General features: G+C 61.8%; 2 protein-coding genes across 28 annotated transcripts in view; one reads left to right on the top strand and one right to left on the bottom strand.

Annotated features, from left to right (window-relative positions):
• Positions 1-2,706, top strand: part of DENND1A (DENN domain containing 1A) — a 514,434-nt gene extending 511,728 nt beyond the window's left edge. For all 26 annotated transcript variants that reach the window (XM_070251752.1, XM_070251736.1, XM_070251739.1 and 23 more), the window contains one exon: positions 303-2,706. In XM_070251752.1, the coding sequence (XP_070107853.1) occupies positions 303-1,493 (1,191 nt within the window). In that variant the 3' untranslated portion in view covers positions 1,494-2,706. The remainder of the gene's footprint in view (positions 1-302) is intronic.
• On the bottom strand, positions 2,612-26,890 carry CRB2 (crumbs cell polarity complex component 2). 2 transcript variants are annotated; one of them, XR_011432640.1, is made up of 14 exons: positions 26,749-26,890; positions 19,800-20,123; positions 17,254-17,449; positions 16,992-17,131; positions 16,337-16,522; positions 16,036-16,149; positions 12,432-13,304; positions 11,834-12,342; positions 11,134-11,299; positions 9,569-10,361; positions 8,636-8,752; positions 7,893-8,010; positions 3,576-5,982; positions 2,612-3,495 (listed from the first exon to the last, which is right to left on the bottom strand). XR_011432640.1 is itself a non-coding variant. In XM_023629559.2 (13 exons), the coding sequence occupies exons 1-13, from the start codon at positions 26,846-26,848 to the stop codon at positions 5,758-5,760; spliced, it is 3,861 nt and encodes a 1,286-aa protein (XP_023485327.2). In that variant the 5' UTR covers positions 26,849-26,890; the 3' UTR covers positions 2,612-5,757. The 2 variants fall into 2 exon arrangements, 1 of the variants encoding a protein (XP_023485327.2); XM_023629559.2 differs by having other exon boundaries at positions 2,612-5,982.
• Positions 26,891-27,125: the final 235 nt, after the last annotated feature.

Raw genomic sequence — 27,125 nt, 5'->3', positions numbered from 1 at the left:
ACTACCTGGCAGCCACTGGCGTGAAAGGACAAGGGCTTGCTTTGGAATCCCTTTGTGCCACACTGTGAGAAAAGCCTGGGTGGGAGTCCAACAGACCTGGGCTCTCTGCTGGTGACCTGGGCTGAGCCCCCAACTGCTCTGAGTCCTGGCAGCTACTCAGCCACATGCCTGTGAGCGCAGTCCCAGTGACCGCCCAGCACCCGGGGTGGTGGGGGGACATGGGGACGTGCAATGGCATGTGCTGCCATCCAGCCTGTCCCAGGTCAGCCTATGGTCACCACCTCCCTCATTCCCTCCAACAGAGGCTGGACCTGGGCAGGAGTGAGAGGAGCCACGGGATGCCAGTGGCCTTGAAGCTCGCCCACCCATACAACAAGCTCTGGAGCCTGGGCCAGGACGACATGGCCATCCCCAGCAAGCCCCTGGCCACCTCGCCCGAAAAGCCCTCAGCTCTGCTCGGGAACTCCCTGGCCCTGCCCCGCAGACCCCAGAACCGGGACAGCATCCTGAACCCCAGTGATGAGGAGGCACCCACCCCCACTCTGGGCAGCATCACCATTCCCCGGCCCCAAGGCAGGAAGACCCCAGAGCTGGGCATCGTGCCCCCGCCCCCCACTGCCCGCCCAGCCAAGCTGCAGGCTGCTGGCACCGCCCTTGGCGACTTCTCAGAGCGGCTGCAGGCCGAGCGGGAGAGACGAGCTGCCCTAAGCCCAGCCCCGTTCCCCGGGCTCCTCCCCAGGGCTGTGCCCCAAGACCCCACTGAACTGCTCCAGCCGCTCAACCTGGCCCCAGGGACTGCGGGCACAGGCAGTGACGCCCTGCTGGCCCTCCTGGACCCACTTAACACAGCCTGGTCAGGCAGTAATGTTCCACCAGGCCCTGCAGCCCCAAATGTAGCCACCCCCTTCAGCCCCCAGTTCAGCTTTCCCCCGGCAGGCACCCCCACCCCATTTCCACAGCCATCACTCAACCCCTTTGTCCCGTCCATGCCAGCAGCACTGCCTGCCATGTCCCTGATCTCCACTCCAGCCGGGCCTCTTGGGGCCCCTCCTGCCTCCTTGCGGCCAGCTTTTGCCCCCAGCCTCCTACTGTCCAGTTCTGGCTTCTGTGCCCCACACAGGTCTCACCCGAACCTGTCTGCCCTCTCCATGCCCAACCTGTTTGGCCAGATGCCCATGGGTGCCCACACCAGCCCCCTGCAGCCCCTGGGCCCCCCAGCAGTTGTCCCTTCGAGGATCCGAACGTTGCCCCTGGCCCGCTCAAGTGCCAGGGCTGCCGAGGCCAAGCAGGGGCTGGCCCTGAGGCCTGGAGACCCCCTACTCCTTCCTCCCAGGCCCCCCCAGGGCCTGGAGCCAGCACTGCAGCCCTCTGCTCCTCGAGAGGCCAGAGACCCCTTTGAGGATTTGTTACAGAAAACCAAGCAGGACGTGAGCCCAGCCCCGGCCTCAGGCTCGGTGGAGCAGCTCAGGAAGCAGTGGGAGACCTTCGAGTGAGCCGGGCGCTGAGGCTCTGAGGCTTGTGGCCCTGCCGCGCCTGCGCTCTGTTTCTGCCCAGGTTCTGCTGGTGGGAAGGGATGGGACCCCCCTGCTGCCCCTCCTCTCCACCACACTGCCCATCTCTGAGGTCTGGCTGCTCGAGAATGGCACCAGTTCTGGTCTGGAATGGACCCAGCTCCTGGGTGCCCGTGCCACCCCGCCACCACTCCTCCCCAGCACCCCTGACTGGGTTTTGCACTAAAGAGGTCAGCTGGGCCAGTGGCGGCCCCAGACCACGTCCTGCCCACCTTCCCTCTGGAAACCTCCCACCAGGAGCCCCAAGGCTCCTCAGGCATCTCGTCCCGAGCCCTGTTCTCCTGCCCATACAGCCCGGCCCTGCACACCCCTCCTCAACGGGCGCAGGCGTCAGCAGTACCCCCGGCGTGAGCTCGTCTGCCCGAGATGCGTGGTTTGGAGTTTGAAGTAAGGAGCCCCCCTCCCAGGCTGGAAGACCCCCCGGCAGGCATTTCCACACCCTCTCCAGCAATATGCACACTCATTCTTTTGTGAGTCTTCACCCAACCCCAAACTTCAGTTGTTTCTGGCTCGATAGGGATTTGGCGGCTGAGGGATCCTTGAGATCCCTCATGATGGCCAAACCCAGCCCCAGTCAGCTCTGCATGGGGGCTGGGAGCACCAGCAACTCTGATTTGTAGAAGAGAACACAGCAACCGGCAAATCTGAGTGCTTCAGAGGAGGAGCCAGGCCCTCATCTGTCCAGGCGCTCACTCTGGCCCCCCGCGGGTTCTCCTGGTCTCGTATTGCTGTCAAATGGGGCTCAGGCTCTTGTTGCGTGGACTGCAGGGGCAAAGCCAAGAAGCAGGCCCCCAGATCCCAACTGGAAGGCCAAGCTAAAGGCCCACAGACTGACGAGGGGTCCCCGCTGCCCGGGCTCCCGGGGTCAGGAATGGGCAGGGGCACTGCGTGCCTTCCCCAGGCCAGTGGAATGGACAGACTTGGCTTCCTGCACCTGGAGGCAGGAGGAGGGCTGGCGGCCACCCCCTCCCTGCACCTCGGATTCTGTCCGCCAGCACAGAAATTCCTGAGGCTGCCGTCACCAAAGCTAAATTGAAATGTTTTGTTATTGTTTCTTTTATCTTTCTTTTTCTTTACTTTATTGGTTTGATGAATCTTGAAATTGACTAGTTTGAATAAACCAAGTTAAAAAATGGCCCAACCATTTAAGAAAACAACCATCTGAGACATGCAGGAAATTGTGAGCATTTTGACCTGGTTTCTCATTTCCTATTTGTGAGTGGTCAGACACACAGTCTCAGGTGTCTGACGGGACAAGGGGGTTGCTGGAGGCCCCCGAACCCCAGGGAGCTTTTTCAGTGTCTGAGGGGCTGGGAGGCCACCCCCGCTGTGGTTCCCTGAGGCCTGGAGCCTTGGCCCCAAAGTCTGCTCCGACGCGGCGTGCGATGAGCTGCTGGCCTGGCATACCCCTTCCTGAGTCAATCACAGCCCCTCAGGCAAGCCTCTCAATCGTGAGAGTGTCTCTGGCTGCTGGGAATGGCAGCGGTTGGGGGGAGCCATGTCACACCTGGGTCATGTGGGCACCTAGTCTAGGATACTCAGGTTTCAGCACAGATTCCAGAACCACCCATCCTGGGCGAAGCCCTGAGCCCCATCAGGGACGGGGCAGCCCACCAGGTGGGCAGAGTATGAGACAAGAGGTACCAGGCGGCCCCAAGAAAATGGCGCCCACACCTTGGTCTCCCTGGCTGTGCTGGGGGCTCGTGGTGGGCGCTCCATGTTCACATGAGCACTGCTGTCTTCACTCGCTGGATTGAATTTGCAAACCCAAGGATAAATTTTGTGTGTGCATTCAATAAAATCTTCTTGGGGAGAAGACTGGCATCCTTGTCCTGAGGAAGCTCTTGGGGGAGGGGGGCTCAGCCATCTTTACACCCCCTTCCGTAGAGGTGGAGGCAGGGGCTCGGAGCCATCAGGGAAGGATCTGACCCCTGACCCACCCCCAAGCCTGTTCCAGTTCGGACCGCTGAGCCCAGCTCAGCCCCTTCCCCTCACAAGCAGGGCCTGAGGGCTTGGGCTGGTCAGCAGGGCTCTGTGATGTGGAGGCACCAGGCTCCAGGAAGGAACAAGTTCAAGGAGACACCTAGAAAGCCGGCCCCTAGATCTCTCATTAGCAAGGGCAGAGCTTCGGAACATGCGCCTCTGTTGACATTTGTGTCAGGAAGGGAGATCTGGACCGAGCACCCAGGGGGGCCGTTAAACACACCCACTCACACCCCATCCGCCCATCATCTGGCCATATCCCCCTCCCCAGGCTGCCTTTGAAAATGACGGGTGCCCAGAACTCTTAGGAGCAGGAGAGGACAACATAGGGCTCCCCAAAAAAGAGCAGCCCAGCTTTTGCATTTTGGGGTTCCACATAAAATGTCTTAGGAGTCTGCAAGAACACAGTTTTGCCAAATTTCTGACAAACTAACCAAGGCACCAGCTGTGGCTAAGCTGTTGGTACCAGATGTTTCCTTCCCTTTCCCAGGAGTCATGAAGAAAGGTGGCCCCACCTCCTACGGGGTCAGGACCAAGCCAGCCCTGTAACCTGGTGTTCAGGGCCCTTCCTAGCCCAGCCTCAGCCCCCCAACCCCTCCCTTCCCTCCGCATCGACACAGGGCTCCACCTGGTTTGACTCTGGAAGCTGGCTGAGACCCCGAGGGGAGCTGGGTAAGTCAACCTGCAACCTGAAAGTGGAAAGGGGTCTCCTGGCCTTGGCAGAGGAGGCGCTGGCCTGGGAAACAGGAAGGAGCCAAGGGTAAATCTCCAGGTCAGGAACAAAGGGACCCTGTGAAGCTGAGAGGCCAGGCCCTCAGGCGGGTGCCCCTCCAGGATCAGAGATCCCAGTGTGATGGCATTGCCAGGGAAGGGCCTGGAAGCAAAGCTGCAAACTCTTCCCCTGCGTCTGTGCCTGTCTGCAGCACCAGCCCCTACACAAAGAGGCGGCGCCACCGTTCGCTGAGCACCTTGCTCTGCAGAGTGCTCCCGGGGAGTCCTCTCCCCACATCCTCCCAACAGCCATCTAGAGAGTGAGGGAGTGGCCTCACCAGGCGGCTTCGAGGAGGAGAGATCGCTGGCGTTGGTGGAGCCGCAGAACCAGAAGGGTGGGGGTGGGGGAGGGCAGGTTGCTCCTTCACTTCCTCACCCTCTGCTTCTTGCTGCCCCTCAGGGAGGCCCCTTCCCCCACTCTTTCCTTCAACTCCGTCAAGGGAGACAACCCTTCCCAACATCTAAAAGGACCCAGACAGCCCTTCACAGTGGACCCAGCTTACAGAGTTCTTTCCTGGTGTCACCCCTGCTGCTCCTCACAACAACCCTGAGGTGGGCAGGGGCTGCTCTCCCATTCTAGAGATGACAGCCCGGGGAGGAAGGCCACACAGAGCCCAGACACCCCCCAGCAAGCTGGGCAGCTCAGGGCGGCCCGTCCCCTATTCCTGTGGGTCTGCCCTGGATGTGGCCTGCGTGCCGCACGTGCCTGGCTCCGGCACAGAACAGAGACAGGTCTGCCTGAGGAGCATTTGTTCTGGAGCCAGGAGCCCACAGGGCCTCTGGCTAATGGCCTCTCCATGATTTCCAACTCCTTCCAGGGCAGGGGCAGCCTCCGAGGTGGGAGAAGATACAGGAGCTGGGACTTAGGTCCTTAGGCAAGCCCTGGCCTGGCCTCCTGGAGAACGTGTAACCTGCGGTTGCCCCTGCCCCAGGTGGTCCCCGTGGCCCCACGGCCAGCCCTCCATGGGATCCCCTCATGGGACCGCCAGCGGCCATCAGACAGTCACATGAACACACAGCAAAGACCCAGACACACTCACAAGCCCCATCCAGGACACTCTCACTGGGATCTGGAGATTGACGGTCCCCAGATACACACACACACACGCACACACAGTCCTGAACACTGTGCACCCACATGTGCCCTGCCCCTGCACAGCAGGCAAGACTAAGCAGATCCAATGACGAAGTCCACGAACTGGCCGGCCCCTCTCTGGTTCCCTGAGCGCCCCCTTTTCCTCAGTCCATGATGGGGCAGAGGCAGGGCTGCCGGCAAAGAGGACGCTTCCCGAGGGAGTGTTCCGGGCCCTGCAGCAGCTCCCCAAGGCCGAGAAGGGGCGAGCCACTCCCGCCACTCCTGGAAGCGGCCTCCTTGGGTCTCCCAGCAGAAATCGTCCAGGACTCATGGGTGCCAGAGCCGGCAGCTGCAGGCCTAGATGAGTCTCTCCTCGGGTGGCACCTTGAGGACACTGTCCATTTCCAACCGGGCCCCGGCCACCTCCTGCTGGCTCGGGCTGTAGGTGCCCTCTGACTGGCGGCGCTTTCTGGCTGCCAGGATCCCTGAGAGGAGGCCCAGGAGGAGGAGAAGAAGGCAGGCGCAGGCTGCAGGCACAGCCACCTCCAGCAGTGGGAACGGCAGTGGCAGCGGCAGGCCCTTCTGCAAGAGACACGACAATGGGGCCTAAGGCAGAGGAAGGGGGAGGCCCCCAGGCCCTTCGGAGGAGAGGAGAAGAGGGGCACAAGGCTGGCTCAGAGAACATAGAGCTGGGAACAGGCTTCCCTGGGCGGTGGTGAGAGACCTGGCTACTAGGGTATACAAGCAGGTGCCGGGGAGACACCTTTCACAGCCACTGCAAGGGCATTCCTGTCATAGCCAGGGGCTCCTGCTAGAAGGAGAGGAAACACATTTATGCAACACCTGCCATGAGCAAGCACTGCGCATGGGATTTCACATAACACTACAACCATCGGACGGAGCGGGAGTGAGGACAGGAGTCTGGTTTCTTCTGTTCCCGGTGCACCTCGGTGCCCAGAGCAGGGCCGCACAGTGGGCACCAGTAAGTATTAGGTGAGAGAACAGAGGCTTTGCCCAGATGCCCTGACAGTGACTAGTGGGTGGCAAACCAGGACTAGCATCTCCCACTTCTGCCCCCAACGCCACCCCATGCCCACCCCCACCCCACCTTAAACCTCGAATTCCAGCAGAGGCCATTCCTGCACTGGCCAAGATGAGCCTCAGTGCCCAGCCCTGCCACCCGGGCTCCCTGCTCAGCCTCCCCCTCCTCACAATAAACTCATCCAATCTGAGCCCATGGGGACTTGACTCCTCCCCCATGCCAAAGGGTGGTCTGGTTTCTTCAAGAGTCTGCGTGGATCGTGTGTACCGCACAGTGGGAGGCATCTCAGCTGCCGCAGGAGAGGCTCCCCAGCCAGGCGGCCCAGGCAGGGCAGGAGCAGGGGCAGCCCACCTGGCTGACGGTGAGCTCGGAATCCACCAGGGCCTGCCCCCTGGGGAGACTCAGACCAGGCTTCGGGAGGCCTGCCAAATCTCCTGTCTCCACCGCCTCCCAGGATGCCCCCAGGAAAGATTCTCCACACCTGGAATTCTGAAATCCCAGAATCACAGAACTCCAGAGCCACGGGCTCTCAGACTCACCGGCCCTCCCTCTGTCCCATGAGACCTCTCAGCCCACTGTGACCTAGGTCCCAAGTCCCAGCACCCAACCTTGGAGAAGGGTCCAAGGCTGCAGGGAAAAGTTCGTCCCAGCCCTGAATGGGCCCTTACCAGCCTCCACCCCGGGCACTTCTGGGAGAGCCATAAAGCCATTTCCTCCCTCAGCCCTGGAGGTGGGGGGCATCCAGAGGCTGTAAAAGTTCAACTTGAAAGGGAACATTCCCCAGAAGCAGAGGGAATTTGTGGGTTTATGACCCAGGCTGCCAGCAGCCTGTGGAGATCAAGGCTTCTCCCCAGTCCCTGCCCGCACCCCTCCCGCCAGCACCCACGGTGGGCTCACTGCCCACTGGGCCTGCGGGGCCTGCTCTGCTCCGTGATGGGGAGGGGGTGAGAGGGAGGTTGGAGCTCCAGTGGCCCCCAGCCCCTGTCTATCCGGGTGGCTCCTCAGCTGAGCCTCCCTGGGGTCAGGGGCTGCCTTCCTGGCAGCTGAGCCTGCTCTGGCTCCAAATCCTGGGCTCCCCAAATCTCCCTACTCTAGAATCCTGGCTCAGAAACCACTAGAGATTACAGGCTCTTCAATTCACCAACCGAAACCCCAGAATTCCAAGATCCTGTGGGCCCCAAATCCTGGGCCCAGATGGGACTTGGCAGAGCCTAACTGTTCCCACTGTCACTCCCCAGAGGGATGGCGAGGGCCCCCCAGACTCTCCCTAGAGTGGCAATGCCTCCTGCCTGGGGGCGTGGAAGGGACCTGAGTGTCTCTTCCCGGCTGCTCCCCACCCCACGACACGGTTGGTGCATGAACAGCTCCTCAGGTGCTGCACACAGGCCCCCACATCATCATCTCACCAAAGTCCAAAATAGGGCGCCCCCACCCCTCTGGCACCACTCACCATCACTTCACAGAACCGGCCTGAGAACCTCGCGTTGCAGATACATTCATACAGCCCCCCAGCGACCCGGCAGGTGCCCCCGTTCAAGCAGGGGTTGGCTTCACAGGGCATCTCACATCTGCGAGGCAGAGAAGAGGGTGGAGCTAAGAAAGCTGCTCCGTCCCATGCTGCCTCTTGTCCCACAGCTGCTCCAGCTCCTCAACCCCCCACAGGCATCAAAGCTCATCCACGCACTGTCCCCACACACTATCCCCCCTGGCTGGGCCCCGCCAGATAAGCAAGGCTGAATGTGATCTCCAGCACCCACCACCCGCCTTCACCCTGGGCATTCATGACTGAGAATGACTGTCATTCCATCAAATCCCAGGGAAGCCTGTGTAAGGGTAGCTGCCCAGGGACTCTGACTCCATCCGTCTGGAGTGGGCCGGGGACCGCACTTTCACAGTCTCTCCAGGCCGTCCCGATGCAGGTGGGCTGAGGCCGGGGCTCTAAGAAACGCCCCCAGGCAACTACTTCCCCACAGGTGTCTGCCCAACAAAGGATGGTCCTGGAAGCCTCAGAAAGAAGGAACTCCAGTGACAGACGTGGACTGCCTGGCACTGTGATGACAGGGAGGGCTGAGAAGTGAGCGGGGATCCACACCCCACTTTGCCTGCCCTGGTTGGAGGGGATCCAGGGGCCCACCCTGCCCAGCTCTCCACACTCACCCGCCCACCTCCCAGGACCCTGGCCCCAAAACCCACCTCTGGCCAGGAAAGCCTTCCCGGCAGCTGCAGTTGGCACCCCTGGGTCCTCCCTCACATGGGCCACCCTTGATGCAGGTGGAGTTCAGGCTGCACTCCTCTGGCAGGACAGGAGACCTGGGGAGAAAGCAGAGAGGCTGGACTGCCAGCAAGCCACCTGGGACTGGCCCATCCCCACCCCCTGACCACAGGCCACCTGAGCCTCTGGTCTGTCATCTGTGGAATTCAGGGCCCGCCTCTCACAGACTGGGCTACCAGTCACAGAAGTGGCATCTGAGGTGGAAGGGACCAGACACAGGGCAGTCACCCTGCTGCTCCAGCCCCACCTCCTACAAGGTGGACAACTCCAGGCCAGGGCAGGGACCTTTCCCCAGGTCCTCGGAGGATGGAGGACTCTCCTCAGAACAAAAGCATGCTCCTAAACAGAAAACGGGGGGCCTGACGTTCCCTGAGGGCGGAGGGGAGAGTCAGGCCTCGGCCAGACAGCTCTCCACAAGCTGGGCTCCAAAGGGAGCGGGAGTGGGAGCCAGACGCAACAGGGGAGGCGTCGACCCGGCGAACCATCACTCTGCCCCGCCGCCCTCCTGGATGACCCGGGTGAGCATCAGTGGTGGCCGCGAGGCAGGAAAGCCTCCAGGTTTTCTTCCGGGACTTGCTCTGGGCTCCCTCAGGCCACACCCCCAACTTGTTGATCTCAAGTTCAAATTCGTCTGGTGTCCTCTATTTTCTCTGGCAACCCGACAGGGCTGTCGTCCCCATCTCACACACGAGGGCAGTGAAGCTCAGCAGGGAAGCGGGTGGCCCACAGTACCAGCGCATCGGCAGCCGGGCTCTCGGCCTTCTGTGCCCCCCACCGCCCCAGGGGTCCCCTGCGATCCGCCTCTCGGCGCCCGCGCCCCGACCCTCCCGGTGACGACCGCGCCCCTCGGGCACCTGCAGCGCGGGCCCGCGAGGCCCGGCGGGCAGCGGCACTCGAAGCGGCCGTCGGGGCGCGCGTGGCAGCGGCCGGGGACGCAGGGCGCCGAGCGGCAGGGGTCGGCGCGGGCGGCGCAGCGCGGGCCCTCCCAGCCGGGGCCGCAGGCGCAGGCGAAGGCGTCGAAGAGGTCTCGGCAGGCGCCGCCGTGCAGGCAGGGCGAGGGGACACACACGGGCGCGCCCCGGCAGCCGAGGCGCGGGCCGGGCGCCCCGGGCCAGGCGGAGAAGTGCTCTCGGGAGCCGGGGGCCGCGCCGGGCCGGGGGCGCGCCAGGGGCAGCGGGAGGCCGCCGAGCGCCACGCGGCCCAAGCAGCCGGTGAAGTTCTCGGCCAGCAGGACGGGCGCGGCGGCCGTGCCGCGCAGGAAGCCCAGGTCCCCGGCCAGGCCGCGCAGCGCCAGGGGCGTCGCCGCGCCGTCCAGCCAGAGCAGCCAGTGCGACGCGGCGGCCGCCGGGCGCTCCATGGCCAGGCGCACGCGGTGCCAGGCGCCGTCGGCCACGCGCGGCCCGGGCGCGGGGAGCACGGCGCCGGGCAGGCCGCGGCCACTGCGCACACCGGCCACGAGCGAGCCGTTGCGCACGGCCAGCCAGACGGCGGCGGCGGTGGCGGCGCCCGCGGAGGCGCGCAGCAGCCCGGCCTCGGAGTCGCGCGTGCGGAAAGCGAGCGAGAGGCCGCTGAGCGAGCGCCCCGACGACGCGTTGTGCCCGCTGAATGCGACCGGGGGGCCCTCGCGGAACGTGGCCTCTGACACACCTGCGGGGAGAGGGAGCGTCGAGGCGGGCCCGCCGGCACCAGCCCGTGGGCGACACCATCCCCCACTGCCCTGGCCCATCTCGGGGCGGGGCGCGCACACGCCCATCATCTAATCCCAGGGTCCGCAGCGCCCGCCACCGCGGCTCCCTTCCCTCTCGAGAGAGAACCAGCTCTGGGCTTGTGCTGGGGAGACCCCCCCCACCCCACCCCACCCTCCAGGTCACAGACCAGGCAATAAAAACCCCGGAAATAGCTGCCCCCTTCCTTCCTCGGTGAAGTTGCCCTGTCTCGGCACTGAGGTTCAGTCTTCACTGCACTCTTTTTAAAAGCATTCTTTTTTAATGCTGATCGTGCATTCTAATAAAATGCAGTCATTTTTTTTTAAGTGCTGATCATGTCTCCCTTCTGGCTCCCCACTGCCCTTGGGAGAAAGTCCTGCTCTGCCTGGCCCAGCATTCAAGGTCCCCGGCCACCTGCCCACCCCAATACCTGTACTTGTGTTTCCGTTCTTATAAACCTCAAGGCCTTTGCACATGTGATTGTCCCTCCCTGAAATGCCCTTCCCTAGGCCAGATCAGAGTCTTATTTGCCCTTGAAAACCTAGTGAATGTTCTCTTCCTCCAGAAAGTCTGTCCCTCTGGATGCAATGGCCCAGCCACACTGGGCTGGGGCTGTTGGCATCCTGGTCCCCTGTCTCTGAGCCCTGAGAGGATGTTGGATCAGCTTCAGTGTCCAGCATCCAGCAGGGGGGCTGCCCAGGGCACACACTCACAGACAAAGCCATCAGGGACCTCCTCGCAGGTGGCAGGCGGGAGGCAGGGCTGACCAGGACACCACAGCTGCTGGGCACACGTGGGCCCCGTAACGTTGGCAGGGCAGGTGCAATGGAAGTCATTCCAGGTGACGAGGCAAGTCCCACCATTGAGACAGGGGTCAGGCTGCAGGAGAATCAGGGCAGGTTGGCTCGGGCCTGGGGCCAGCATCAGCCACCATAACCCGCACTGCAGTGGCTCCTCACTGAGTGACCGTCACCTCCTCACAAACAAACAGAGAGGAAGTCGCTATCCTCCCCATTGTGCAGATGAGGAAACTGAGGCTCAGAGAGGTGGCCTGAGTCACCCAGCCAGCACAAAGAGAAGCTAGAGTTCATACCCAGGCTGTTCCAGTGCCAGGGCTGGTGCTCTGTCCATGAACCCTTGGGTGTCCCTGTCCCCCAGGCAGCTCCTGCAGAAAGGCTCGGGCAGCCCTGTGCCTGGGTCACTGTGACTGTCTCAGACCAGGACTGGGGAGGAGGGATGGGGAGCACCAGAGGGCAGGGCCGCTGGGCCAGAGAGGAGGTGGCTGGACCCAACCCTGCCGCTCTCCTGCTGTGGGACCCTGGGCAGGGCTTCACCTCCTGGCACTTTCCTCACCAGCAGAACATGCTAACGTCTAGAGATGCGGGGTACCCACCCCTTTTCCCGGGCACTCACACTGCACATGTCCTCGGAGATGCAGCCCATGGTGAGGTTCCAGGACTGCCTGCTGCCCAGCTCGTCAGGCTGGCTTGAGTTCCCCAGTGGCAGCGGAAAGAAGGGGAGGTGAAGGCCATTGAGTCGCAGGTCCTGGAGGCAGCCTCGGAAGGGCCCACCCCAGGGCTGGGTGTCAGCTGGGGGGAGCCTCCCCGCTACGTGCACCTGCTGCCCCAAGCCCGGCAGCTGGTCAGGCCCAAAGCTGAGTGTCACCAGGTGGCGAAGCCCATCATCCCAGCGCCCGGGGAGCACCAGAGCAGGACTGCCCAGCACCTCAGCCCAGATCTGGCCCTCTCTCAGGAACACTGTCAGGCTAGCGGCTGAGTCGTTGGCAAGTTGGAGCAGCAGGCCAGCAGACTCTCGGGTGCGGAGGAGAAAGGACACAGTGAGGTTAGGGCCTGGGAGCTGGTGGAGCAGGAAGGAGGCAGAGCTCAGGGTGCCCCCCAAGCCAAAGGTGGCAGCAGGAACCTCTGTGGGGAGAGAGGGTGCCGTGTGTGAGGCCTGCCGGCTGGGGGACAGCCCCGCCTCTGCTCTGGGGCCCACCTGGCTGGTTCCTCACCATCAGCGCACGTGGGACCACCATAGGGCCGAGGGCAGTCGCAATGGAAGTGAGTCCACAGGTCCACGCAGGTCCCTCCGTGGGCACAAGGCAGAGGCTGACATGGGTCATGGCGCTCGCAGCCCAGTAGGACATTCTCACCGAGATCCTCAGGGAGCAGGAGGTGCCCATCCACGCGCACATCCTGGAGACAGCCTGCAAAGGCCGCGCCACCCAGCTGGGCCGAGCAGAGCCAGACAGGCGTCGGAGCCACAGAAGCTGTGGGAGCCGGGGCCACAGGACTGGAGGCCACACAGAGGCGGGCAGGGCAGCTCTCGTGCCAGAGGCGCAGCTCCAGGACCCCCAGGTGGAGCGTCACTTCCACTCGGTGCCAGTGGCCATCATTTAGGGCCAGGTCCAGCAGCCTCAGGATGAGCACAGGGTTGCCATGGCTCCAGAGTGTGGCCTGAAGCGTGGCCCCTGCCAGTGCGAGCTCCAAGCTGTCCTGGGTGTCAGTGCGAGTGGCCAAGGCACCAGTGGGTAGCGTGGTGCGAAACCTCAGTGCCAGACCCAGGGGGCCACCAGCAGGCACCGAAGCCCGCACAGGGGTCCCAGCCACCAGGGAGAAGGTGGTATTCTGGCCACAAAAAGGTCCATGGGTACCTGGTGGGCAGCGGCAGGTGTAACTGTGGACCCCAGACTCGAAGGTGGGGATGCAGGTAGCAACCGGTGGGCAAGTGTGGCCCTGGCAGCCAGTGAGCTTCACAGAACAGTCATGCCCACCCCAGGCCTCCAGGCACCAGCAGATGTAGCCCGCCACGGTGTCATCACAGGTCCCACCATGAAGACAGGGCTCTGAGAGGCATTCATCCACATCTTCCTGACATGTCAGGCCTTCAGGAAAGACCAGGCCAAGGCTCAGCACCCAAGGCCAGAACCACCGTCTCGACCTAGATCTTACATGCCTCTTGGGACAGAGACCTCAGTACCTATCAACCAAACCAATTCCCAATTCCCAAAAAATTTTTCATGGTCCCTTGAAGACTTCAGAGGCTGGAATCCAAGATCCCCCTTCATTTACATAACCAGTGAGTCCCCGTGCCCTGTGGGTTCAGTCCCTGAGACACCCTCCAAACCCCCGTTTCTCCCAACCACCCTCCTGCCCCCCCAGCTCTCCTGGCCACAGTCTAGTGGCCTCCAATTCTCCTGCCTTCAGAAACCCCTGTACATCCACAAGCAGCCAGAGATCTACTTCTAAAGCATCACCTGGCCAGGTTCCTCTGCTGCTTAAGGTCCAACCACTCACCCTGGCATTCGAGATCCCTCTGCTAGGCAATCAAGTCTCAACCCTGCTCCCTTCAGCCTTGAACTGCCAATTCCTCCAAGTGTTTCCTGGAAAGTCTTGCCTCTGGGGCTTTGTTCATACTGTTCCCTCTGCTTAGAACACCTTGTCCTCCCTTACCCTGCCTTTCAAACTCCTACTCATCCTGCAAAGCCCAAATTCAAAGGGCCAGTCCCCTAACAGCCTTTCTCTGACTCCCAACCCGAAGCTACCGTGTCACTCCCAACAACCTGTCCACTCTGAGGCACAGCTCCCCAGGACCCTGTGTTGCAAGTATCTGTTTACTCAGCTGAGATCCCCTCCAGTGGCCTGAGTATGTCCTTGGTGCCCAGCAAAGAGCCTGGCAGGGCTTTGCCAGACAGAGTGATGAAATGGGGGTGGGGTATGCATCAGTGGCACTCCATTAGCCCCAGGTTCTAACCCCGAGTCCCTCTGCCCTAGGGCCCCCACGCTGGCTGTGAAGGGCCCACCTCACCCTCGCGCCCCGGAGCGCGCACGCCAGGGGCTCTGGGCCCAGCTCAGGTCAAGAGGCCACAGCCCAAGCCCAGGTCGGCCAGAGCCTCCGCAAAGCAACCAAGGCCAGCCTGGCCCCGTATCCCGGCTGGAGGAACCCAGGCCCAGAGAAGCCCCCAGGATTTGAATCTTGGCCCAGTCAGCCCACAAACACCACAGCCTCCTTCCGGGACAGCCAGCCCCACCTCCCGCTGCCAGAGTCCCCAGCCCTGCATACCTGCCAGGAGCCACAAGCCCCCCAGGAAGGTCTGCAGAGCCCGCAGCCCCATTGCATTTCCCCCAGACCAGCCGAGAGTGGTGGGCGGGCACCGGGGCTGGGGAGCAGAGCTCCCCGCCTGGCCCGGCAGCCTCCTTCGGAGCCGGCTCAGGAATGCCAGGCACTGGCCTCCCCCACACCCAGCATGACCCAAAGGGAGGATCAGGATGGACGGCGGCAAAGAGCCCAGCCCCACAGCCAGGGTCACCCCTCCCGGTCCCTGACCTCAGAGGTCTGACCTCCCTGTCACCCATCACCTGAGCCCAGCTTGGGGAGAAGCTGGGCTCCCACTGACGCTGGTGACCCTGGGGGATGACACCCCCTCTCTGAAGTCTCCATCGCCTCTGTAAGATGAGGACTTAGAGCTCCTACTTCATGGGACCGTGGGGAGGAGGAGACAGAACACACAGAGAATGCTGTTCAGCGGCGGGTACACGAAGTGGGCCCACTGTGTGCCAGGCGCCCGTGAGGCTCCCGGGGCAGAACTCCAGATCTCGGCCCACAGGGGCAGAAGGTGGGTTTCCAGGGCCCCCAGGAGTGTTGGCCACCAGAGGTGGGGATGCTGAGCCCTGGTGGCTTTGGGCGGGTGAGGGTGGAAGGGACGGTGGTGGTCACCACCTCATTCCCCTGGGCGGGGGAGCCTGTGCCCAGGAAGCCTGCCAGGCAGAGGAGGCCGTGTGCCGAGCAGGAATGCGGGCGGGCGCGGGGGAAGAGCCGCGGGCATTCCAGAGGGGGCAGGGTCGCTGAGTGTCTGAGCTCCTTGGGTTCACTGCGTCCATGTGGAAGGGTGTCTGTGCATCTGCTGTACCCAAGGCAGGGAGAGGCCTTCTGCACCCCAGCTCCTGCCCAACAGGCCCAGCTCCCCAGAGGTCAAGCTCCTCCTTCTATGTGTAAAGCCCCCTTTTACCTCCTCCCTCCTGGAGGAGCTGCCTCTGTCCTCCCCTCTGCAGGCCCCTCGGCTCCGCCCAGCCTTTGATGTCAGGTGTCTAGGGTTCTCTCTGCCCATCACTCCACATTCTCCCAGACAGCCTCTGCTGCCCACGGCCCCAGCTGCCAGGATTACACTCCTGACCCCCAGTCTCTGGCTCCAGCCCAGACCCCTCTCCTGGGCCCCAGACCCCGGACCACCAGCCCCCACACAGGCTCCCGGCCATGGGGGGACTCAGACTTAGCATGGCCAAGGCTGACCTCACCATCCTCCACCCAGTGTCACCCAGGACAGAAACTCAGCCAGAGTCCTGACCCCTCCCACTCACACCCCAGGACCTACAGAGTGTTCCTCCTAAATATTTCTCAACTCGATTAGTTCCCTCCACTCTCACCTCTAAAACCCGGGTCCCAGCTCAGCCCCTCTTAGCTGTCACCTGGGCCACCGCACCCACCTCCTCCCTGATCTCCTTGTCCCCCGTCAATTCAGCCTCCACACATCAGCCAGAGGAACCCTCCCACCCCAGGCCCACCAATTCTGATTTTTGCCCTGCCCCAGTGCCCACCCCGCCCCCCACCCCAGGCACCTGTGTAGCCATCTGGACAGTGGCAGTGGAAGCCATTGGGCAGGTCCTGGCAGCGGCCTCCGTTGAAGCATGGCCTTGAGGCACACTCGTCCACATCCACAGCACAGTCGTCCCCTGCAAGATGGACCGGAGCTGGAAGGCCCGTTTGATAGCTAGGGAGACTGAGGCCCAGAGAGAGGCGCTGACTCAGGCAGCGTGGCACCAGATTCGTGCAGGGATGCCTTGAGCCTGCCCTGCGTCTCTCCCCATGCACCTGAACACTGGCAGACCTGCTTCCCTACAAGGGAGGAACGGGGCTCACCCTCAAAGCCCGGAGGGCAGCGGCACAGGAAGCCTGCAGCATGGCGGAAGCTGAAGGCGCCAGGGAAGGTGGCCTGGACACCCCCGTAGAGGGCTGGGTCTGAGCGCTGCAGGCACTGGCCCCCGTGCTGGCAGGGGCCGGGTGCACACTCGTCCTCATCCACCTCGCACTGCTCGCCGCTGTAGCCTGGGGACACACACACACGGGGGCATCGTGTCACATGGGGTTACTTGGCAGCACCCTCCACTGCCGCCAGGCCAGCCCAGGGCCAGGTTGGGCTGATAGCTCGGAATATGGTCACCAACAGTGAGGGAGGGACGCATCCAGCGCGGTCAGAATGACCATGCAGCCTTCATCAGCATCATGTCAGCATCGCCCTTACTACGGGTACTGCTGAGCACTCTGACGTGCCAGGCCCTGTGCTAAGGCTTCATGGGCATTATCCCTTTACGCTCCTCGCAACACCCCTAGGAGCAGGCGCATCATTAGCCCTATTTTGCAGATCAGGAAACTGAGGCTCACAGAACTTGCGATCGCATGCACATCCCCGGCTTGGTCCACCAAGGGCGCGTGCGCACAGGCGCACACTGACTGGGCCCCGCCCCAGGCCGTGCCCCGCCAGCCTGAGCACGCGCACGTGCCCTCGCACACACACCTGGCCAGCAGAGGCAGCGGAAGCTCCCGAGGCCCTCGAGGCAGGACGCGTTGTGCGCGCAGGGCTCCGACGCGCACTCCAGCACCTCCTGCTCGCAGCGCGCGCCCTCGTAGCCGGTGTCCGCGCAGTCGCACCGGAACCTGGAGCGGGGCGCGCGGCCGGAGCTGAGCGCGCGCCCGGCCCTCCAGCCCACCTGCCTCCACCGCGTACCCCGGCCCACCGCGCAGCACCCCCGCCTTAGGGCACCCTGCTGCCTGCTCACCCGTTGACCAGGTCGTGGCACACGCCCCCGTGGGCGCACGGCTGGCTCTGGCACTCGTCCAGGTCCAGCTGGCAGCTGGCACCCGCGTAGCCCGGCGAGCACACGCAGCGGTAGGAGCCCACGCCGTCCAGGCACGAGCCCCCGTGCAGGCACGGCGCCGAGGCGCACTCGTCCACCTCGGTCTCGCAGGTCACACCTGGACAGGGCCAGAGACACACAGAGATGGACACCCAGAAGGAGGGCGAAAGAGGCCGGGACAGGCCGACATGAAACCGCCTCCAGACAGTTAGAAGGAGCAGAAAGTGAGGATCCAACGAGAGAATCTGTCGGTCCATTCATCCAGAGCAGGTGTGTCTTGCGCCACCAATGGTAATGGAGTAGAAACAAGACAGATGTCCCTGCCCCTTTGAGCTCACTGCGGTCTAGCCCGGGAGACGAGGATTAGGTCAATATTACATCAGTGAGGACTGGATTTTAATTTTGAAGAGCTCAACAATGGGAACATATTGGATCCTGTGAAAGCAAGAGCCAGGGTCTCGGCCTGGGGAATTGGGAGGCAGGGAAGGCTTCTTGGAAGAAGAGCCTTTTAAAGGATGAGGGGGCGTTCATTAGACTAGGAAAGGGGGCTGTGCCAGCAGTTGGATTCCAGAGAGATTGTGGGTCTCTCCAGAGGGACCATTGGTCAAGACCTGCTGGGGGCAGGGGCATGATGTCCAAGGGCAGGGGGCGCAGGGAGGGTCAGGAGCAAAGGGGAACGTGGAGGAGGTGAGGCCTTGAGGGCCCCGGAACACAAGCAGGGCTTCTCCGAAAAGTTTTAAGCAGCTGAGTTACACGGTCCTGTCTACATTTTAGAAGGCTCACTCTGCTGGCTTTGAAGAGGGTGTAAGGAGGGACCCCAGGGAGGAGGGACATACCCCAGTGGGAGAGGCTGGAATGGAGTAACCAGCTCTTCCTGGGTTTCCCTGCACTGTCTGGCTTTGAAAACTGAAAGTCCCCGGTCCAGGGAACCCCCTCCATCCTAGGCAAAAGCAAGACGACTGGACAGCCCTCCGGGAGGAGCTGCAGAGATGAAGGGAGATGGACAGACAGTCTCAGGGTTTGGAAATGTGCTGCCTGAGCTCATCACGGAGCCCACATGTCATTGCCGACTCCAGAGGCCCTGTGCCTGCCCCCTAACTGGGATTGGTCGGGGGAGGGCCAGGGGCACAGCTGACTCCAGCTGGAAGCTTCCCCCCTTCCACGCTCAGTGAGCACAAAACAGGGCCCCTCCCTCCTGTGACCCCTCACTGCTCCTGCCCCAGCCCACTCCCACCCTCTGTGCCAGGGGGAGCCAGGCCCAAGCTGCCTGGAATCCCAACCTCCCCCGCCTGGCTCGGGACGGGAGGATGAGGAGAGAAATGAGTCACAGCAGATGCTGCCCCCACTCACATCCACAACTCACCCAGAAAGCGTTACCCAAAGCATCCGAGCGAACGCATCCGGGCGCACACACACCTGCTGGCACTCACACACTGTTCAGCACAAATGCATTCAGGGAGCCAGACACCCGCAGGTACTGGCAGACACACAGAGGCCCCTTACGTGACCTCGCTCACACACACACAGCTAATATATCCAGACACCAGGACGCTGCAATGACGAGAAGGATACATGGAACCTGTTTCCAAAATCGACTTTCATGCGGGTGCCAAGATCCCTCTCTTCCCTGGAAGCCCCCTCTCCTGGAAGCCAGTCCCCCTATGCTGTACCCCTTGCTCTGAGGTGACCTCAAACTGCCCTCTGGCCTCAGAGTTGTCTGAATTCAGGGTTAAAGCAGAACATGGAGTGTCTCTGCTGCAGGATCCCAACCGTCATAGACTGGCCTCACCCCCAGACCTGTCCCCAGCTGCGCCCTCCTTCCTGACTTCCAGGCCATCACTCCAGGATGCTCTTGCCTTGGAGCCTGGACAGGCAGGGCCATACTCTGGGGAAGGAGTGAGTGTTTCCCCAGTGCCAGTCATATATACCTTATCCCGCTCGAGACAGCAGACTTCCCTGGGGTACATCTCCATTCCAATTTGAATGCCACAACCAGTGTCTCTATGCTGAAGCTTTGGGAGCCACCCAGAGGGGAGGGGTCCACACTACAACCTGACCCATCCCAGGGGTGTTCATACTCCAGAACCGTCAGATGAACGGTCAGACAGTGTCTACACTACAGCCTGACACAGGTCTGAAATGAGTAGATGCTAGAAATACTATCTAGACATGTCCTCATTAAGGCCAAACCAGGCATGTCCACGCTCCAGTCCCACCAGAGATGCCTGAAGGGCGTCTCCATGCCCAGCACCAAACTGAACTCTAGAAGGGAGTGAAGTAACATTTGTCCACTGCTGTTACGTGCCAGGCACCGTGCCAGCGCTCACACCTTCCTACTCTCATCCAGAGCTGCCAGGTGCCTGGTGGGTCTCCGTGCTAAAGTCAAAGCTGAATTTGTGATTTTACACTCTGAGCCTCTGATGGGATCGACATGACAGACCTCCTCCAGGGGCAGCCGGGGCCATTACCTGCATAGCCGAGGGGACAGTGGCACTCGTAACGATCGGCCAGGTTGCGGCAGGTGGCCCCGTGGTGGCAGGGTCGGGACGCGCACTCATCGATGTCCAGCTCACAGCGTGGGCCCTGGAAGCCAGGCACGCAGTAGCAGCGGAAGCCGTTGGGATCTGGACCCTGGGGCACACACAGGGCGCCGTGGTGGCATGGCTGGGTGGCACAGCCCCGGGGCTCCGTGGGCTCACAGGTGTAGCCACCGCTCTCCGTCGCCTGGCACTCAGTCCCTGGAGCGCACGGGTCTGAGGCACAGGTGCTCAGGGTCTCCGAAGGGGCCGTGCCTGTAGAGAGAGGAAGTTGGCTGGGTGGGGTAGGCAGGGGTTACCAGGACACTCCACTCCCCACACTTAGGCACCCCACCCCACCCCCACCCCGAGCCAGGAAGCAGCAGGGGTCTGTCCAAACTCAGGAAAATGGAGGAAGGGCCAGGGTCCCAACAGGCTGCACATATCCATGCCCGGAACTGAGAACGGTTTCCTGAGCGCCTCCAACGCAGAGAACAGGACCCGGGATGCCTGGCTCCCGGCAGGATTAACGCGCAGACGCCCCCGAACCCAGTGAGGGTGCGCGTTAGAGGGAGACAGTGCGCCCCCGTCTCAGCGCATCCCTGCAGCGCCCCCTTGAGGCAGGCCCTGCCGTGCCCATTTTACAAGAGGGCCGATCGAGGCTCTAGAAAGAGAAGACTTGCCTGAGGTCACACAGCCAGTTAGTGCTGGGACAGCCTTCATGTTTCATTCCCGCCTGGAGAGGGGGGTCTCCTCTGGGTCTCCCCGTCTGCGGCCCACTCCCTCCCAGGAGACCCAGGATCGAGGCTCCTCCCTCTCCACACTCTACCCCTCCTGCTGGGGGTCTGGTAACTCCATTCCTGTGTGAAACTGGAGCTGGCGGACTTCAAAGGCAGGGACCTTGAGCTCGGCCCCTCTCCCCACCTCCTCCCCTCCCCGCCCGTCCCGGAGGCCTGGGAACTTCTCAAAGGATCCCTAGCCCTCATTGCATCCCCATCAGCAGATGCTGGAGTGGACACCTGGCCGCCTGGCCGAGGTCAAAGGGGACAGGGCAGGTATTGCGGCTGACTGACTGAACATCCGCCGCTGTGATGCCTCCGCCCCTCGAAGCTCCTTCTGTTAGAGGGTCACTTACTGATTTGGAAGCCAAGCCACCTCCCTTCCTTCCTGAGAGCTTGTCAGTGTAATGCTGGGGTAAGAGCTTGGGCTTTGGAGTAAACCAGCCCTGGGTTCAAATCCCAGCCCAGACAATTACTAGCTATGAGACCTTGGGCAAGGCATTTCTCCTGCCGAGCTTCCGTTACCCAGTGTGCAAAGGGGATGGTAATAGAACTTGCCTCAGGGAAGGTAGAAGGATTCAAAGCCTCAGGTAGGGCAGTCAAGAGCCCTCTGTAGTAGGAACTCAGTAAGGGATGGGGGAGGGGAGCCAGCAGGAGGCACCCCCACCTGGAGCTCTGGGAGGTACCCCTCCCCCGCCAGGTTGTCATCCAGACACTAACCAGGCCCCCGCCCTGCACCTCCCCTCCTCTCCCCCGGTGAAGACCCCCAGATAAGGCTGGCAGCCTCTCAGGCGTCAACCACATTCCACCAGCAGGGCTGTTCACTGGCCGACCCCCACCTTTCCCAGACAGGGCCAAGCAGGTTCGGGGAGTGGGAGACAGAGATATGCACTGATGGACCCAGGGAGAGAACCCAGCTGTCAGCCGCACACTGGAGCGCCCACAGCACCTGGTCCAGCTCAACATGGACTCGCTGTCCCAAAATTCCCAGACCAGGGGGCCCTAGCGCCCACCAAGGCCAGGGACGTGGCAAGAAGGGCAGAGGGTCTAAATCACTGTGAGGCCAGGATGACCTTCGAGGGCTCTGGGGCCCACAGACCCTCTCTGCCCACAGTTCCCCTCCCCAGCTCAGGCATCCATCCCCAGCGGCCTCCCCTAAGCCTGGTCATATGGGTGAGGGCAGGGGGCATCTGGGCCTCTCCGAGGGGCTCATGGGAAGTCTTTCTTTTTCCCACCCAGGAGCACTGTGGCTGAGCAGTTTAGAGCCCAGTGCCTCAGGGCTAGATGGTCTGAGCGGGGTGGGAAGATGGTCTGAGGGGGGTGGGAGTGGATAGAGCTCCCTTGGGAAAGGACACAGGTTTGGGCATCAGACAGACCCAACTTATGGGGTTCAAAAAGCACCCACCTCGTGGGGTATCATGAGGAGTGAAGGATGGGACCCAGGAGCCCTCAGTGAGGGGCTACAGCCATTATGATCAGGGTCCCTCCTGTGCTCAGGAGGAGCTCCCACTGCGAAGGGCCCTGGCTGCTGGGTCCTGTGCCAACAGGCCCTTCATTAAATCTCAACATTTAATGCCTCCCCTCACCTCTGTGGCCCAAGGGACCCCTCAGCCCACTCTGGAGCTTTGCCCCCAGTTCAGAGCCCTCCATTTCAGAGCTGACAGGACCAGGCTGGGGAGACAGTGCCTGGGGGGAGGGGGAAAGATGCTTCATCACCGTGGGAACAGGTAGGCCATTGCGCTAAGTGACAGAGCCCCAGGAGTCCAGCCACATGGGAGGAAGGGGTTCAGTCACAGCCAGACCAAAGGAAGGGAGCTGCCTGTCCCGGGAGGTGTGCAATAGCACCGAAAGCATGCATGTGAGGAACAACCGTCTGTCCTGTGTAATCTCTATCGTCATATTTACCTTTTGAGGTGGATAGTGCTAATATTCCTTTTTTTACAGTGGAGGAAAGTGAGACTCAGAGATGAAGCAACTTCACAGTCCCACAGCCCATGATGGCTGGAATCTAAACCCAGGTGTCCCTGCTCCAGAGCCTTCTCTCAGGGGTTTCCAGAATCACCCCAGGCGTGTATTAAGAATTCAGATTCCTGGGCCCCACTCCAGACTTAGAGATTCAGAACCACGTGAGGCCTGGGGCCTGAGAACCTGCCTTGCGACATGCGCCCTGGGGATTCCTTTGCACCTGAGGCATGGGAAACGCTGACCTCTGTCATCCAGGGGTGAGCCCAGGAGGCCAGGCCAGGCCAGGGCTGAGAGGGGTGAGCCGGTGGGGCAGAGGAGGGGCCTTCTGGGGGCCAGGCTGAAGGGGCGTGGCCTGTTGCCAGGGCGACGAGGGGCCTGCGCTTATCTTTACAAATCCCTCCTGACCTCTCAGGCTGCCTGGGCCGACCTGGCAGGGGGGGGATTAACCGACAGCCGCCCCTCCCCTTCGACCTGCTGCCCTGCCTTGGGAAGGCCCAGAACCCGCCACCAGGAAGGGAATTTTCTCCATGGAAAGGACAGATTATAACAGCGTAAAAAATGGCAACCGTTTACTGAGTGCGTACTACGTGCTCCAGGCTGTGCTACACATCTCGCTTCTATTTTTAAGACATTGTTTTATTGGTTTCGAACCGGAAGAGGTAGGTGCTGTTAAGAAAACTGCTAACTCAGAGAAGTTGCTAACTTGCCCGGGATCATCCCTCAAAAACTAAGAAGCAGATCGTTTCCAGACTTCTGAAAGGTCCACATCTCCCACTGCACGTGAAATTCCCACTTTGCAAACTCTCAATTCCACCCATACATTGTCATTTTAGTGCATCCCAGCCCAGCCTCACCCAGGCCCTGGAAAGTGTCTCTCAGGGCTTGCACAAGAATGGAGGTTCCAGGGGCTGGCCCTGTGGCGTAGTGGTTAAGTTCACCCGCTATGCTTCCGCAGCCTGGGGTTCGCCAGTTCAGATCTGGGTGTGGACCTACACACCACTCTTCAAGCCATGCTGTGGCAGCATCCCACGTGCAAAATAGAGGAAGATTGGCACACATGTTAGCTCAGAAACAATCTTCCTCACCAAAAAAAAAAGGGCGGGGGGGAGGTTCCAGTATCAGCCTGGGCAGAGCAGGCAATCTTCCCTGTCTGTCCAGAACCGGTGTGAGCAATGCCCCTGTGCTTTAGGCCTCACTCAGTGCTTAGTAACTCCTTCTTTACATGCACTTGTAACGGGCCTGGTGACAACTGCCAACAACTGATGGGAAGCGTCTGCTGACGGTGGGTTTGGCGAACGGTAGGACACAACAGGTTTGTACAAACACTGCCTCAGAGCCGTCCAGAAAGGGCGAAACTACTCCAACAAGGCGGGACGGTTCAGAATACTCTTTCAGATGTTTACCCCCTCAGGTTAAAGGCATCATTTTTGTAACAGTAATCGAGACAGTAGCTGTCATGGATTCGCCACCTGCCCCGTGCCTGGCACTGGCTTTCCTGTGTTTCCAGACCAGGGTCTCTGGGCACGGGGGCTGTGGAGGCACTTCCCTGAGTGAAGGGGAGACAGAGCGGTGGGCTCCGGGCTGTTGGCTGTTTCTAACTATTCGTGGGCCTCCGGCTTGCATCTAAAATTTTCTTCGAAACTGAGGATTCCACATGAAACCTAAGTTGGACAAGCACCACATTTTCTCATTGAATTCTTGTTATAGCCTCGGAGTTAGCCAGTTTGTCCCATTTTGACAGAAGCACAGAGAAGAGATGCGACTTCACAAAGGCTGGGGCCACAGTTGGAGGTGAAATCCTGGCCCTGCCACATGCTAGCTCTGTGACTCTGGGCAAGTTACTGACCCTCTCTGGGCCTCGTTTTCCTCCTCTGTAAACTGGGGATATCAGAGGTGACCTCATAGCGCTGTCGTGAGAATTAAATTCCATCACATTAGTGCAGGAGCACCGTGCCTGCCACAGTGCCGCAGTGGCTGAGGGTATTATTTATTCGTTCATCGACAAATCTTTATTTGGGGCAAACACTGACTATCCAGCAAATCTTGATGTTGGGTCACATGTGTGTGGTTCCCCCCTCCATCCTTGCCTCTGTCCCGCAGTCCCCCACCCGGCTCTGGTTGGAGGAGGGGCTGGACTTGGGGACTAGCCTGCCCCTTTGTCAGCCTGGCTCCCTGGGTGTGCGGGACGGGGGAGGGACACGGGAGCCCAGCGCGCCCCATTGTACTCCAAGATGCCTGGTCCTCTCCTAGCAACCAGCGGGCCTTTGTGGCAGAGTGGGCCCAGGATGGAGGGGCCCAGCTCGGGGCCTGGCAAGGGTGACAGCAGAGCCAGGGGCCCAGGGCCCCTGTCCCCTCTGGATGGAAATTGCTTCTCAAGTAAGCAATGCAGTCCCCAGCCCCTCTCCTCCGGGCAGTCAGGCCTTGGGTACTGGCATGCAGAAATGCTCATGTCCCAGGGGCCCCACTCTAGCTTTCGCGGAGCCCCAGGGAGGGGGCTGCCTATGCAGAAATCACAGGGGCAAAGCTGCCCTGCGAACCCCAGCAGGGCTGTGCAGGGAGTGCGTGTGTATATCGGTGTCCACTCCCTTCTGTAGCGTCGATCTAGCTTGTATTCACTCTGCCTCAAGGTTCACGCAAACGTGCAGTGGAGTGTGAATGCACGTGTCAACATCTGCACGTTGGTGTGTGTGTGCAAGTGCACGTGTGGGGGATCTACATGTGCGTGTGGACACCTGTTCATGTGGTGTGTGCCCTTGTGCATGCCACACCAGTGTGCAGAGTGTGTGTGTATGGGTGGGCATGCATGCACATGTGTGATTTGTGTGTCCCTGTGTGGGTGCAGGTGCATGTCTGATTTGTGTGTGCACACCCATGTATCTGTGTGTGCATGGGAGGGCAGCGGACAGACATCAGATCCACAGACCAGGATTTCATGCCCTCATGTGCAGAGAGCAGAGCCCCCAGAGCCCCAGCTTGGCCCCATCCCTCCCTGAGCCTCGGTTTCCTCCACTGCAAAACGGGGTCCTAGAGCTCCCCACGGGCCCTGCAGAGAAGGGGAGGAGAGAGGGCTTTGTGAGCCAGGCCCTGTGAGCAGCCGGAGGAGGGCCTCAGGTAGGAGCCAGGGGGACTTGACCCCACACCCTGGGAGTCTGCGGGGCTGTGGGCTCCCCCCGGCTGCTGCGGAGCCCAGGCCACCCGCCCTGTACCCTGCGTGCCTTCCTCCTCCAGCAGTGGCGTGGGGGTGGGGGACTTCCCAGGGCTGGCCCCCGTAGCTATAGCGACCAGGACAAAGCGTCCCCTAGACCCCCCAGGAAGAATTCCAGGCCCGCGCACACGTGAATCCATTGGACAAAAGCAAAAACCGCTTGGCGAATGGGGTCTGGCTTCAGGAAGCCCTTTCAGCTCCGTCTGGGAATGCCAGGGAGGGGGCGGCAGTGGACACACATGTTCCTAAGTGTCCGGCTGCCCCTGAGGGACCCCAGAGCACCCCAGTCGCCCAGTGCAGGCAGGGCTAACACACAAATGGAGGGGATGCAGGCAGACACCTGGATCTCCTGGGCTTCCTTCCCCCTCCCCTCCCTTTCCTCCCCAATCCTCTGGGCTGGGGTCCACTGCCCCCACCCCATGCCCCCAGGTCAAGAGGAAAGACACAGTTCAACCCACCTGACAACTTATCCCCACAACTTTTGCTAGGACACAGCCTCCGCACTCATAAAGTCTCAGATACAACTCCCTGCTCGCCCAGGACAGCTTGCGTACCTCCCAACTTTAAAACACCCCAGCTGCACCCCACAACCCAGCACGCGACTCACAATACACTCTGGTGCGAGGCTCAGGCGACCTACGAGTCCCCCAGAACTCCTGAGCCCCCACACCCCTCCTGTACAGCACACAACATCCCGCCCAAGACACACAGCCCACCCCGTGCCCCAAATCACCGCCCGGCCCTCACAAAGCCCCCTGGACACACAGCAGCCCCCGAGCCCCAGGACATGCTCCCTCCTCAGGAGCTCCAGTGGCCCGCAGCCGCACACCCCTCCGCACCCCACAACTCGGGCCTGTGCCCCAGCCCCACACGGACAGCCCCAGGGCCTGGGGTGACTGCTCTGGGGGACAGACCCTGCCCCAGGCCCCCCGAAGGCTTGTGCCCAACTCACCGGCCAGGAGGGCTAGGGCAGGGGTGCAGAGCAGCGGCAGCAGCAGCAGGAGAGGGGCCGGGGGCCTGGGGTCCCGGGTCCAGGGCCTGGCCAGCGCCATGGCAGCACGCTCGCTGGCGCCTGTGGGAACGGCCGGCCCGGCTGGCTCCGCACCCCCCTCCCTCCAACCAGCACTAATGCCGTGGACAGAGGCCCGGCCCCGCCCGCCGGCTGCTCCGCCCCCGCGGATGCTGGAGGACCCGGCCCAGCCTCCCCCCCCCCCACCCCCCAACTCCCCGCCGACCCCTCGCGGAGACAGGCCTCAGGGGCCCTGAGCTCCGACTTTGTCCGACCTTGTCTGAGCGCCCACCACTCTCCCTCCTGACCGCCCCCCCCCC

This window comes from Equus caballus, chromosome 25 (genome assembly GCF_041296265.1).
Source record: "Equus caballus isolate H_3958 breed thoroughbred chromosome 25, TB-T2T, whole genome shotgun sequence".
Classification (NCBI taxonomy): domain Eukaryota; kingdom Metazoa; phylum Chordata; class Mammalia; order Perissodactyla; family Equidae; genus Equus; species Equus caballus.
The sequence above is the reverse complement of the archived record's forward strand: the minus strand, read 5'-3'. Positions and strand labels throughout refer to the sequence as shown.

What these genes read in the sequence shown, in the direction of transcription:
- CRB2 (XM_023629559.2), bottom strand. Translation starts at nt 26,848, where the DNA reads ATGGCGCTGGCCAGGCCCTGGACCCGGGACCCCAGGCCCCCGGCCCCT. An exon ending in TGCCACGACCTGGTCAACGG is followed by an intron (nt 17,132 to 17,253) that starts GTGAGCAGGCAG and finishes GCCCCGCTCCAG; the next exon opens with GTTCCGGTGCGACTGCGCGG. An exon ending in CTGTCCAGATGGCTACACAG is followed by an intron (nt 13,305 to 16,035) that starts GTGCCTGGGGTG and finishes TCTTTCCTGAAG; the next exon opens with GCCTGACATGTCAGGAAGAT.